This window comes from Diachasmimorpha longicaudata, unplaced genomic scaffold (genome assembly GCF_034640455.1).
Source record: "Diachasmimorpha longicaudata isolate KC_UGA_2023 unplaced genomic scaffold, iyDiaLong2 ctg00000297.1, whole genome shotgun sequence".
NCBI classification, from domain to species: domain Eukaryota; kingdom Metazoa; phylum Arthropoda; class Insecta; order Hymenoptera; family Braconidae; genus Diachasmimorpha; species Diachasmimorpha longicaudata.
Window position 1 is genome coordinate 1,482 of NW_026974069.1, and position 15,407 is coordinate 16,888.

At 37.5% G+C, this 15,407-nt stretch overlaps 2 protein-coding genes across 2 annotated transcripts; both read right to left on the reverse strand.

The window, feature by feature from the left end:
- Positions 1 to 3,282: 3,282 nt before the first annotated feature.
- Positions 3,283 to 5,998, reverse strand: LOC135172424 (cap-specific mRNA (nucleoside-2'-O-)-methyltransferase 1-like; the record flags this gene model as incomplete). Its single annotated transcript, XM_064138501.1, has 4 exons — positions 5,887 to 5,998; positions 4,282 to 5,515; positions 3,460 to 4,188; positions 3,283 to 3,377 (listed from the first exon to the last, which is right to left on the reverse strand). Coding segments are annotated over exons 1-4 (2,170 nt in total), but the record flags the coding sequence as incomplete, so codon positions are not given.
- A 6,526-nt stretch (positions 5,999 to 12,524) lies between these two features.
- LOC135172425 (cap-specific mRNA (nucleoside-2'-O-)-methyltransferase 1-like) lies at positions 12,525 to 15,362 on the reverse strand (the record flags this gene model as incomplete). Its single annotated transcript, XM_064138502.1, has 3 exons — positions 12,525 to 12,553; positions 13,467 to 13,561; positions 13,644 to 15,362. Coding segments are annotated over 3 exons (1,843 nt in total), but the record flags the coding sequence as incomplete, so codon positions are not given.
- Positions 15,363 to 15,407: the final 45 nt, after the last annotated feature.

The following is a 15,407-nucleotide window of genomic DNA, read 5'->3' on the forward strand; positions in this document are numbered from 1 at the left end:
CAAATTTCATTAAAATCGGTTGAATAGTTTAAGAGTCCACGGCGGACAAACAACGTGACACGTAATTTATATATATATATATAGATATATAAAAACATGCATTTACACACAACATGCATGCGTGTGCATGTATATCTATAAATATATATATATATATATATATATATATATATATATATATATATATAAATTACGTGTCACGTTGTTTGTCCGCGATGGACTCTTAAACTACTCAACCAATTTTAATGAAATTTGCACACCGTGTGCAGTTTGATTCAACTTAAAAGATGGAATAGCTTACATCTTAATTTATAGTCGCAGTATTATTTTATTGCAAATTCTTTGTCTATTATTTAACATTCACAAACATTCTAATCTGTTAACTCCAAATGATTTTAACAGATGGCGATATGCATTGATTGGGTTGAGTATGTACTCAAGAGATGGCGCTGCTATGTGAAACTGACAACCGTATCACGTTGTTTGTCCGCGATGGACTATTAAACTACTTAACGGATTTTAATGTAATTGGCACACCGTGTGCAGTTTCATTCAACTTAAAAGATGGGATACCAGCCGTTATACCAGCTTTAACGTCTTTCTTTGTAAATATTAATTTCATTGTACTAAGGGCCTACGATAGTAGAAAATCTGTCATGGGGGTCGCCATATTTTTTTACCAATGTCATCTAGGTAAAAAAGCATGGTGATGAACCTGACTGATGTTCTCCTACTGTTCCTCCTAAATAGTTCAGTACAATGTAATATAACATTAACCTTAACCACAGCAACGCGTGGCCGGGTCTGCTAGTACCGATATACAGGGTGTCCCAGAATTGCACGTCCAAACTTTAAACTTAAGTTGGGGGTGAAATTCTGGAACGAAAAGTCCTGAGCGACTTTTTGATCAGATGCACCCTCTTCAAGTTATTGAGGGTTGAATTTGGACGAATCAGGGGCGTGGAATACCCAGTCGCACGTCGGTGAGAAAAACATGCGAGTGTAGTGGTGTCCCCACCATACCGTACTACTCCCTTGCGGCGGCAGAAAGAGATGACTGGTGTCGAAATATGTAATCGAAATACTAAAAGATTAATAATGCTTTAATATTATAAAATTTTATAAAATTAAATTGATACAAATTATAAAATGTTTTTTGGTGAATCAATTTTGCAATCGTATGATTTCTTCTTTCGATGAACACAACCATGGACAATAGAACCTAAGTAAAACGTTAAGATTCGTTTTCTTTAGTTGATATTGTTTATGTATTTTTCTAAAGAATAATTTTTTTTTAATTAAATCTATTTCTGTTTTTCGCTGGGGGGGGGCGAAGCCTCCGGCTCGCCTCGACTGCGACTTGTCACGCCTCGTGCTGCCAACTTCACACTTCTCACAATCCTCCACCTATCGTCCTCATGTCATAATCTACTATTATGTAGCGGGCGGGTGTTCATTTTTTTTATTTCCCTCCCCTTCCTCTTACCCTCCGCCGACAGTCGTCCCTTTCTGCCGCGGCAGGGGAGTAGTACGCTATGGTGGGGACACCACTACACTCGCATGTTTTTCTCACCGACGTGCGACTGGGTATTCCACGCCCCTGATTCGTCCAACTTCAAACCTCAATAACTTGAAGAGGGTGCATCTGATCAAAAAGTCGCTCAGGACTTTTCGATCCAGAATTTCACCCCCAACTTAAGTTTAAAGTTTGGACGTGCAATTCTGGGACACCCTGTATATATACCATGATATATATTTTGTACAAATCATTTTTGTATGTGAAAGGTAGTTAAAAGATTTCTATACAAAAATGTGGGCACCTAGACGTTTCCAGGATTGTTACCGTGGTTTGTTTAAAAATTAATTGTAGAATTGTACACTTTCAGCCGATCATCCACTGGGAGTTCAGAGTAATATCTCCGGATTACCTTCGGAGGAGCTGATCACATACCACAGAGGAGATTATGAATTTTAATTGGATGAAAAGTAAAATCAACTCGAGGAAAGTTGGGAGATAACTCTAAATAAATATTTAAGAATTTCAATATGTTTCATAAAAGAAAACAAGATTTTTGTTAAATTAAATTGTTTTATTCCCTGATTGTTCTCACCTTAAAATATTAACTCCATTAGAAGCAAATTTTCCACACTGTTATTTTAATTACAACTCGTCATCACTAGCCAAAGTCAGAAATAGTGTTGATGATGGAAAACAAAATAAATTATTAAAACATTGTTAATGTTTAAATAAATATTGGGATTTAAATTACAAATATATTTTCATTTATCCCATTATATAAATGTGCAGTATTTACATTCATGGCAAAAATATCTAGAGTTTCAGTCGATTATGACCAGCTCCTGGAGAACTGGTAATGATTGCCAAAAATTGATGTTTTCATTCACAGATTTCATTGAAAAAGTTTTATGAAAATTTTAGTATAAAAATCTATCAATATATTTTTTAGAACAATTAATTGTTCATTCATTTTGTATTTTAATTTTCAGTGTGTGATGTCAACTTCAATCAAATGTTCTTCGAATTATACAAAAGTTGAGTGGACTTGATCGAAATATTTAATATTTTTCTACATTACTAGAAATGAATAATTTTATCCGTGAATTTTTATGAATTAATCAATTTTTCCCACTTACTAACTACTAATTATGTATAATAATAAGCCAATAATATTGTATCAATACAAGAAACTAAACTAATTACTATTTTACAATATTAAGTATTTATGGGATCATCAGGAAAATGAAAAATGTTTTTTTATGAAGAATTTTGCTAAACAAGAAATATATAAGTTCTTTCTGACCACGCAATAAATACCTCAATGAGAAATTATAAAATTAATTCTTCCTAAGTATTGATGAATCTATGTCACTAATCTTCCGGTATATAAACAGGGCACTTCTGTTTTACATTATGGTATATATAATTAATTGAAAGAGATGAATCCCCCGGCCAATGCCACTGCACTCGAGTGACAAATGTCTCGAGGAAGCTAGCACAAGCTGATTCTGGTCGACGATTAGCATAAAAATTTTCATTCGTCATAGAATTGAAGTAATAATGATGGCTAGTTTTCCTACTGATAATTCGTGTCCAGGGTGCACTAGTTGTCTTCAAGAATACCACACTATTTGGTACAAAGGATAGTGGATCGTTATCGGGGCGTGTCCTCCTCGGGTATGAATCTTGTAGATAATGTACTAATAATTTCTTCTTGTTTATCAATGTACACGGTTGTACATGAAGTTTCATGGGTAACTCACGATCCAGAGGATGCAATTCCTTGGCACGAACTGGACAATATGCAGAGTTATTGGGCTTCCACAGAGACTCACAGAATTTATTGATGAGAGCATACCTAAAAACACGATGATTTCAAATAGATTAGAAAATTATTTTTAAACGTCCGTATAAAATTTTGTAAAAAGTCCAAAACATACCTTTCTGGAAGTGAATTTCTGCTGACATCCTCTCCTCCCAGGAGATACGCATCGACAATATGCAATGCTTCAGTTCTCCGGATATTATTTTCCAGTCCTCTCATCTCCTCCACCAGTTCAGCATAAACAAATGTATTAGGAGGCAGTTCAATATTGTCGGCCCTCTCCCAGGTATTCTTCACCAACCTAAAGACATTGGTTCTTCCCATACCCAAGTAGAAAGTCAATTGTTTGCTAGGTGTTGTTCCACTGGCATCCGATCCACAGAGTACTGCATACCAATCACAGGGATTTTCCAGGATAGTCGTTGTCACATTCTTAGAAGTCAAAATCATGGGAGGAGCGCTCAGGTACTTTACAACAGATTCGACGACGATTGAACGAAGTCTCTCCTCTGGTTTCAAGAGCATGGGGACTATTCTAGTCTGGTCCGGTAGATGCCAATATTCAAGACACTCCTTCTTCATCTGCGTCTGCTTCGGCTCAGAGAGGTTCCGATTCTCGGCAAAGGCAGCGATCTTCAAGAGTCCCATCACTTGTTTCCTTCCCAGATCGTTGTTGGAACTACAAATATAGTTGTAGAAGCTATCGGCATCTTGGAGCAACTCCACAGGTACCAATTCCCTGATATCGCCGTTCCCGTCAGCCCTCAGAAGAACTTCCCTAGCATATGAAAGATAGTTGATCACAGCCTCAATTTCACTCTTCTTCTTCTCGCAAATCAAGTACCTAGAACACGAGAAAGAAAAATTAATGAAATTATTGGAAAATTTACAAAAAAAAAAAATGTATTTTATATTGTAAAAATTAGACAATACACACCTTTCAGAGTTGCCAGGTCTAGATGTATTCGGCTTGAAAATTGATATTTTTTCAAAGCATCTGTATAGCAAGTAAATCAATCCCACGCTGAATGGTGTGAACAGATCGAACAATTTAGTAACAAAGTGTCCACCTGTCCGCACAATCTTAAGGGCCACCAGGCATTGGCACAAGTATAACTGTTTCGACAAAATCTCCTGAATACTTTCTATTCCCTCAACCGAAAATCCTCCATCAGCCATCATGAAGTGAACACCCTGTCCTTGGGTATGATTCATGATAAGTTGTTGATAGGCGAGTTGATTCTCCAGATCATAAATATTACCATCACCCTTGGGTCCATAAAAAGGATGAAAAGTTTCTGGTGGTCCAGCGTAAAAGTTATGTAATTGAAAGTCGTTGGAGCCCCTCAGGGTGAACCCAAAGCCCTTTGCATGCCACTTCCTCCTCCACAGGACATATTCACTGAATCCTCCAGGACCGGCGCATACGTCGGCGAAGTAGAGGATCTCATTTGGATTTGCCGTTGTTGGATTAGTGAACATGAAATTGCAGGCTCTGTCAATATTAGCCATTTTTACAGCATCTCGATTAAGAAAAAATACACCTCTGATTGTTTCAAAGGGATTCGAATGAATCCTCGCCCTTTGTATTTCAGATTTTTCTAAACCATCGAAAATGCTCTTCGAGCTTATGACCTGGTGAAGGATCTGGGGCTCGCAAAATAAAGTTTCATCATCAATGGTCTTTTTCCAGGGAGCCCTGCGCATCCAACCCCTGAAATCCTCTGCTATTGGTGGTTCCTGATCATTTCTCAACCAGTAGATTTTCTCCCTAACGCTTATGATTTCTTGGGATGGATCCCATTTCCCAATGGCTTTGATCAGAGCTTGGTTACTATGACCCAAACCTCGTCGACCCTTATGCAAAGAAGCCTGAATGGGCTCAGCGATAAAATGATTTTTCTTACCCAGGCCCTTGCCACGAGTAAAGTCCATATTTTGCATTATTGTATGGACGACGTTCGAAGTCACGTGGCGAGAAGCGGAGGATTCCTCCAGAAGGGAGCCACCCCGGGTCATTGGGATTGAGAGAGAACCAGATCCTCTACGCCGTTTAACCATAACCGAAGGATTATCAAAAGTTGTAGTTCCGGTCTCTTCCGGTTTAGCGACGTAATTATAACACCTTTTGCTCGAAGCGGAAGCCTGGACGACATCGCCGTCTGAAGATTCTAAAATATCAAGAAAACTATCGATTTTAGCTACGGAACTCGCGATAAATTTATCAGATTTTATCATTAGTAATGAGATTTTCTAGAAAATTCAAAACGAAATGTTACGATGAAACTAATTAATCTGAATGTTCAAAAATAATCAAATAAATATTTATAATAAACTATGGAATTATTATCAAATTATTTCCCGTTTCGCAAATAATCTGACAAATAAAAAAAACGACAAAAGCTCAAACGAATAGAAAAATAATCAACAATCCGCGGAATTCTCTGTATTGATTTAAAAATTAATCTGTCCCGAAATATGACGAGTAAACTAATTCAGCTGTCGCATTATTAATTTAGTTATTACTTTTATTGATACATACCAATAATTCCAAAGTTCTTCCTCGATCCGATGTTCACCAGGTCCTGTTCACTCGGAAGGCCAGCAGACGATCCATCGTGCAAGTTATCTCCAAAAGCCCTTGCAGTATCCATTTTCCACCTGAACAACACAATTAACACTATTTTCTTTGAACATTCAATCACTGTTTGATCATTTACCCCACCATAACTCTACTTCCAACAATTTATTTCCCTCAAAAAGGACTTTCCACCCCTCAAAAATCAACTCAACACTTCTGAATAGGAATTATTTCCCAACAAGACGTTATAATAACTAGCTTTTTAACAAATTAATTCAAGAATATAAACATCTAACAATATTAAAATCTTGAACTCTACAACTTGGTAAAATATCAACTTACACTTTGCACTGGCGTTTCCAACACGAGTATAGTTTTCTCACTCACACGACGACTCAACCAACAAGTTAAACAGAGCAAGATACTCCACAAGAATTCAGTAGACAATGTTCACTTGGTCAATTTTCGTTCAAAACACGAACTTCGTTGTTTACTGTTTTTCAAACGATTCAAGATACAAACGAGCGGGTATAAGCTCACGACCGAAGATGAAGCGAATCTGACATGATTTTCAAAATTGCCAGTTCGATAGACCTGACTATTCCCTCCACTTGTCCAAATTTTTGGACAAGTGGAACCAATCAGAGACGTTGAATAGGTCATTATGAGGAAGGTCACCTGTTGGGGATTAGAGTGGGGACGACCCCATCCGAGGGGCCATATACTTCCGAATAATCCGGAGCCCGACAATATGGCGAGACACTAGGCCTGCCCCCTCCACCTGTAAATTTATAGATTAAGACGAATGTGTCTAATGATTCTACTGGTCATTATTATATTGTTAATTATATCAAATAATTTTTCATCGCCGGTGGTCACAGAAGTAAATATTTTTTATTATTGAAAATAAAATTAACGTAGAGTATTTTATATTGGATTTACCTTAAAGGTGTTGTCATGTAAAATATTTACTGGAGATTTTTTTTAAATTGTTATAGTGAATAAGTTTAAAAAATTCCTGCAAAATGATGACATGATGTTTGAAATTGTTTGTTTTACAGTTGACATGAAAATTTCTTTAATTTTGACAGCTTTTCACGTGGTCAAAAAAAGCGTGACGGAACAGTATTTTTTAACAATTAACGGCTCGATAATTTTATCAATAAAAATTGTTTAAGATGGAAGGCGCATCATTGACCGATTTGATTTCGAAGAATAGTAATAAAAGTCCGAACGCTAAACGAAGCCCCCAGATATTATATTGAATGATAGATTGATTGATACGTTTGAACAATTCGTTTAAGAAGAATTTGTTGAAAGGCTCATTGTTACATCTCAAATAATCTTAGTCAAATAATTATTTTACTAATATTCATCATAAAATAACTAATCAATATCAAATATAGTAAAATAAAAAATATGTGTTCAACATAAATAAATATTGAATATATTCAACATTTATTGATATATTTATTTATACTTTTTACATTTGAGACATGTAGTTTTAGTAATATTTATGTCGTGTCTTGTGATAAATTTTAATAATAAGATAATTTAATAATAACGGCAGAGTGAGGCAAAACGAAAAGTCATCAATCGTCAATCACTGGGGATCGATAAAGTGATATTCAATGATTTTTAATCATTTTTTTTATCCTTATAAATACGTAGAAAATATTCGATATCATCGCCCAAATTTCATCAATTCAGGTGGAAACGTGAACAATTAATTAAGACGTCAGGGGTACACTCAAGGAAATGCATAATTTTTCCTTATCGTTAATTGTCAATTGTCGATTAGTCATGCTGGAGACAGCATGGACCAGTCATTATTCCAAAAAATTTTACCAGACATTAGGACAATGAAAATTTTCAGTGAAAACAGGAGAAAAAATTCTGAATAATGTGGGAATATTCATTATTCCTTTAATGACCCAGGCAATTTACCCAAAGCAAGGGAAAACCCAATTAGACCTTCGGAAATCGTATTAATTATTCAATATATTAAGTTCTCAAAATATACTCTGCAAAATTAAAAATGGTCATGTAGAACCCCAGTGAGCTCAACAAACGCTATGATTCGCTACTGAGGGAGAAAGTGAAGGACTTCTACGACTTGAACGTCACCTGGGGCGAAAGGCCTGGGTAGCGAGCTTTGGCCGACTTAACATGACACCCCAATCTCTACTCCCAAGCCAGATAAGTCTATCACCCTCAGTAAACGACTTTTATACTATCAACTTCGAGATCTCTACAAAAGAGTGACTATTTTTGTATTTTATATGATCCTGATCCCCCAGAGGCTACGCCAATCCCTCAAGAAATTTTTATAAAAGAAACTAGCAGGCCCGACCACGCGTTTCTGGGGCTAAGGTTTTTGTTATATTACATTGTACTGAACTATTTACGAGGAACGGTAGGAGAACATCAGTCAGGGTAATCACCATGCTTTTTTACCTAGATGCCATTTGTAAAAAAATATGGCGACCTCCATGACAGATTTTCTACTATCGTAGGCTCTTAGTACAATGAAATTAATATTTACAAAGAAAGACGTTAAAGCTGGTATAACAGCTGGTATCCCATCTTTTAAGTTGAATCAATCTGCACACGGTGTGCCAATTACATTAAAATCCGTTAAGTAGTTTAAGAGTCCATCGCGGACAAACAACGTTATACGGTTGTAAGTTTCACATAGCAGCGCCATCTCTTGAGTATATACTCAACCCAGTCAATGCATATCGCCATCTGTTAAAATCATTTTGAGTTAACAGATTAGAATGTTTGTGAATGTCAAATAATAGACAAATAATTTGCAATAAAATAATACTGTGACTATAAATTAAGATGTAAGCTATTCCATCTTTTAAGTTGAATAAAACTGCACACGGAGTGCAAATTTCATTAAAATCGGTGATGTAGTTCGCGGACAAACAACGGGATACGTTTGTAGGTTTCACATAGCAGCGCCATCTATGGATTACTTACTCAACCCAGTTAATAGAGATCGCCATCTGTTAAAATCATTTGGATTTAACAGATTAGAATGTGTGTGAATGTCAAATAACAGACAAATTTGCAATAAAATAATATTGCGACTATAAACTAAGATTTAAGCTATCCCATCTTTTAAGTTGAATCCACCTGCACACGGTGTGCAAATTTCATTAAAATCGGTTGAATAGTTTAAGAGTCCACGGCGGACAAACAACGTGACACGTAATTATATATATATATATATAGATATATAAAAACATGCATTTACACACAACATGCATGCGTGTGCATGTATATCTATAGATATATATATATATATATATATATATATATATATATATATATATATATATATTACGTGTCACGTTGTTTGTCCGCGATGGACTCTTAAACTACTCAACCAATTTTAATGAAATTTGCACACCGTGTGCAGTTTGATTCAACTTAAAAGATGGAATAGCTTACATCTTAATTTATAGTCGCAGTATTATTTTATTGCAAATTCTTTGTCTATTATTTGACATTCACAAACATTCTAATCTGTTAACTCCAAATGATTTTAACAGATGGCGATATGCATTGATTGGGTTGAGTATGTACTCAAGAGATGGCGCTGCTATGTGAAACTTGTGGCAGCTCGACCGTCGGTAACTTCGACTCCTGCCACAATCGTGACACCCAAGCGCCAACGTCGGAAGCAGCAACTATCTCCCCGACTTGACTGCTAGCGCTGGGTGTCTGCCTTATCGATACTCAAGTAACTACGCCACAGCTATAGTGGATACTGGACCCCTTTGTATTCCTAAGACTACTTACCTTTTGTGTTGCCTAAGTTAGATGTACAATAAATATCTAGTTTGTCATAATCCTTTAGTGCATTATTATTATATATAGTGAAACCCAAAGAAACACTATAATTGGTGACCCCGACGTGATGCTGGCTAGGGCAGTGAAGAGTTGTGATTCAAATTGACTGCCCTGGTCGGTGGAGATCGTGAGAGGAGTCCCGAATTGCGCGATCCAGTGTCCATAAAAGGCTGTAGCCACTGTGTCGGCTTCCATGTTGATGAGGGGTACCGCTACTGGCCAGCGCGAGAACCTGTCGATCATGGTGAGGCAGTAGCGAAAGCCTTTGACTGGAGCACCCATATGCTGGACCCTACCAGGTTGTCAAGCGCGTGGACGACCGAGTGTTCATCATTCTCATCAACGGCACTGAGAAAGCCGTATCAGTGGAGCGGTTGAAGCCCGCCTTCATCACCAAAGACGACTCGGCACCCCTAGACCATCAGCCAGTGCCAGAGCCAGCTCATGTACCTGAGGGGCACCGGTCCACTACCATGGACCCACCCCTAAAGACCTACATACGACCAAAGAAGACTGTATCATTCCCTAACTCTCCCAGTCAGGTCACTGGGGGGGGAGTGGATGTGGCAGCTCGACCGTCGGTAACTTCGACTCCTGCCACAATCGTGACACCCAAGCGCCAACGTCGGAAGCAGCAACTATCTCCCCGACTTGACTGCTAGCGCTGGGTGTCTGCCTTATCGATACTCAAGTAACTACGCCACAGCTATAGTGGATACTGGACCCCTTTGTATTCCTAAGACTACTTACCTTTTGTGTTGCCTAAGTTAGATGTACAATAAATATCTAGTTTGTCATAATCCTTTAGTGCATTATTATTATATATAGTGAAACCCAAAGAAACACTATAAACTGACAACCGTATCACGTTGTTTGTCCGCGATGGACTATTAAACTACTTAACGGATTTTAATGTAATTGGCACACCGTGTGCAGTTTCATTCAACTTAAAAGATGGGATACCAGCTGTTATACCAGCTTTAACGTCTTTCTTTGTAAATATTAATTTCATTGTACTAAGGGCCTACGATAGTAGAAAATCTGTCATGGGGGTCGCCATATTTTTTTACCAATGTCATCTAGGTAAAAAAGCATGGTGATGAACCTGACTGATGTTCTCCTACTGTTCCTCCTAAATAGTTCAGTACAATGTAATATAACATTAACCTTAACCACAGCAACGCGTGGCCGGGTCTGCTAGTACCGATATACAGGGTGTCCCAGAATTGCACGTCCAAACTTTAAACTTAAGTTGGGGGTGAAATTCTGGATCGAAAAGTCCTGAGCGACTTTTTGATCAGATGCACCCTCTTCAAGTTATTGAGGGTTGAAGTTGGACGAATCAGGGGCGTGGAATACCCAGTCGCACGTCGGTGAGAAAAACATGCGAGTGTAGTGGTGTCCCCACCATACCGTACTACTCCCTTGCGGCGGCAGAAAGAGATGACTGGTGTCGAAATATGTAATCGAAATACTAAAAGATTAATAATGCTTTAATATTATAAAATTTTATAAAATTAAATTGAGACAAATTATAAAATGTTTTTTGGTGAATCAATTTTGCAATCGTATGATTTTTTCTTTCGATGAACACAACCATGGACAATAGAACCTAAGTAAAACGTTAAGATTCGTTTTCTTTAGTTGATATTGTTTATGTATTTTTCTAAAGAATAATTTTTTTTTAATTAAGTCTATTTCTGTTTTTCGCTGGGGGGGGGGGGGGCGAAGCCTCCGGCTCGCCTCGACTGCGACTTGTCACGCCTCGTGCTGCCAACTTCACACTTCTCACAATCCTCCACCTATCGTCCTCATGTCATAATCTACTATTATGTAGCGGGCGGGTGTTCATTTTTTTTATTTCCCTCCCCTTCCTCTTCCCCTCCGCCGCCAGTCGTCCCTTTCTGCCGCGGCAGGGGAGTAGTACGGTATGGTGGGGACACCACTACACTCGCATGTTTTTCTCACCGACGTGCGACTGGGTATTCCACGCCCCTGATTCGTCCAACTTCAACCCTCAATAACTTGAAGAGGGTGCATCTGATCAAAAAGTCGCTCAGGACTTTTCGATCCAGAATTTCACCCCCAACTTAAGTTTAAAGTTTGGACGTGCAATTCTGGGACACCCTGTATATATACCATGATATATATTTTGTACAAATCATTTTTGTATGTGAAAGGTAGTTAAAAGATTTCTATACAAAAATGTGGGCACCTAGACGTTTCCAGGATTGTTACCGTGGTTTGTTTAAAAATTAGTTGTAGAATTGTACACTTTCAGCCGATCATCCACTGGGAGTTCAGAGTAATATCTCCGGATTACCTTCGGAGGAGCTGATCACATACCACAGAGGAGATTATGAATTTTAATTGGATGAAAAGTAAAATCAACTCGAGGAAAGTTGGGAGATAACTCTAAATAAATATTTAAGAATTTCAATATGTTTCATAAAAGAAAACAAGATTTTTGTTAAATTAAATTGTTTTATTCCCTGATTGTTCTCACCTTAAAATATTAACTCCATTAGAAGCAAATTTTCCACACTGTTATTTTAATTACAACTCGTCATCACTAGCCAAAGTCAGAAATAGTGTTGATGATGGAAAACAAAATAAATTATTAAAGCAATGTTAATGTTTAAATAAATATTGGGATTTAAATTACAAATATATTTTCATTTATCCCATTATATAAATGTGCAGTATTTACATTCATGGCAAAAATATCTAGAGTTTCAGTCGATTATGACCAGCTCCTGGAGAACTGGTAATGATTGCCAAAAATTGATGTTTTCATTCACAGATTTCATTGAAAAAGTTTTATGAAAATTTTAGTATAAAAATCTATCAATATATTTTTTAGAACAATTAATTGTTCATTCATTTTGTATTTTAATTTTCAGTGTGTGATGTCAACTTCAATCAAATGTTCTTCGAATTATACAAAAGTTGAGTGGACTTGATCGAAATATTTAATATTTTTCTACATTACTAGAAATGAATAATTTTATCCGTGAATTTTTATGAATTAATCAATTTTTCCCACTTACTAACTACTAATTATGTATAATAATAAGCCAATAATATTGTATCAATACAAGAAACTAAACTAATTACTATTTTACAATATTAAGTATTTATGGGATCATCAGGAAAATGAAAAATGTTTTTTTATGAAGAATTTTGCTAAACAAGAAATATATAAGTTCTTTCTGACCACGCAATAAATACCTCAATGAGAAATTATAAAATTAATTCTTCCTAAGTATTGATGAATCTATGTCACTAATCTTCCGGTATATAAACAGGGCACTTCTGTTTTACATTATGGTATATATAATTAATTGAAAGAGATGAATCCCCCGGCCAATGCCACTGCACTCGAGTGACAAATGTCTCGAGGAAGCTAGCACAAGCTGATTCTGGTCGACGATTAGCATAAAAATTTTCATTCGTCATAGAATTGAAGTAATAATGATGGCTAGTTTTCCTACTGATAATTCGTGTCCAGGGTGCACTAGTTGTCTTCAAGAATACCACACTATTTGGTACAAAGGATAGTGGATCGTTATCGGGGCGTGTCCTCCTCGGGTATGAATCTTGTAGATAATGTACTAATAATTTCTTCTTGTTTATCAATGTACACGGTTGTACATGAAGTTTCATGGGTAACTCACGATCCAGAGGATGCAATTCCTTGGCACGAACTGGACAATATGCAGAGTTATTGGGCTTCCACAGAGACTCACAGAATTTATTGATGAGAGCATACCTAAAAACACGATGATTTCAAATAGATTAGAAAATTATTTTTAAACGTCCGTATAAAATTTTGTAAAAAGTCCAAAACATACCTTTCTGGAAGTGAATTTCTGCTGACATCCTCTCCTCCCAGGAGATACGCATCGACAATATGCAATGCTTCAGTTCTCCGGATATTATTTTCCAGTCCTCTCATCTCCTCCACCAGTTCAGCATAAACAAATGTATTAGGAGGCAGTTCAATATTGTCGGCCCTCTCCCAGGTATTCTTCACCAACCTAAAGACATTGGTTCTTCCCATACCCAAGTAGAAAGTCAATTGTTTGCTAGGTGTTGTTCCACTGGCATCCGATCCACAGAGTACTGCATACCAATCACAGGGATTTTCCAGGATAGTCGTTGTCACATTCTTAGAAGTCAAAATCATGGGAGGAGCGCTCAGGTACTTTACAACAGATTCGACGACGATTGAACGAAGTCTCTCCTCTGGTTTCAAGAGCATGGGGACTATTCTAGTCTGGTCCGGTAGATGCCAATATTCAAGACACTCCTTCTTCATCTGCGTCTGCTTCGGCTCAGAGAGGTTCCGATTCTCGGCAAAGGCAGCGATCTTCAAGAGTCCCATCACTTGTTTCCTTCCCAGATCGTTGTTGGAACTACAAATATAGTTGTAGAAGCTATCGGCATCTTGGAGCAACTCCACAGGTACCAATTCCCTGATATCGCCGTTCCCGTCAGCCCTCAGAAGAACTTCCCTAGCATATGAAAGATAGTTGATCACAGCCTCAATTTCACTCTTCTTCTTCTCGCAAATCAAGTACCTAGAACACGAGAAAGAAAAATTAATGAAATTATTGGAAAATTTACAAAAAAAAAAAATGTATTTTATATTGTAAAAATTAGACAATACACACCTTTCAGAGTTGCCAGGTCTAGATGTATTCGGCTTGAAAATTGATATTTTTTCAAAGCATCTGTATAGCAAGTAAATCAATCCCACGCTGAATGGTGTGAACAGATCGAACAATTTAGTAACAAAGTGTCCACCTGTCCGCACAATCTTAAGGGCCACCAGGCATTGGCACAAGTATAACTGTTTCGACAAAATCTCCTGAATACTTTCTATTCCCTCAACCGAAAATCCTCCATCAGCCATCATGAAGTGAACACCCTGTCCTTGGGTATGATTCATGATAAGTTGTTGATAGGCGAGTTGATTCTCCAGATCATAAATATTACCATCACCCTTGGGTCCATAAAAAGGATGAAAAGTTTCTGGTGGTCCAGCGTAAAAGTTATGTAATTGAAAGTCGTTGGAGCCCCTCAGGGTGAATCCAAAGCCCTTTGCATGCCACTTCCTCCTCCACAGGACATATTCACTGAATCCTCCAGGACCGGCGCATACGTCGGCGAAGTAGAGGATCTCATTTGGATTTGCCGTTGTTGGATTAGTGAACATGAAATTGCAGGCTCTGTCAATATTAGCCATTTTTACAGCATCTCGATTAAGAAAAAATACACCTCTGATTGTTTCAAAGGGATTCGAATGAATCCTCGCCCTTTGTATTTCAGATTTTTCTAAACCATCGAAAATGCTCTTCGAGCTTATGACCTGGTGAAGGATCTGGGGCTCGCAAAATAAAGTTTCATCATCAATGGTCTTTTTCCAGGGAGCCCTGCGCATCCAACCCCTGAAATCCTCTGCTATTGGTGGTTCCTGATCATTTCTCAACCAGTAGATTTTCTCCCTAACGCTTATGATTTCTTGGGATGGATCCCATTTCCCAATGGCTTTGATCAGAGCTTGGTTACTATGACCCAAACCTCGTCGACCCTTATGCAAAGAAGCCTGAATG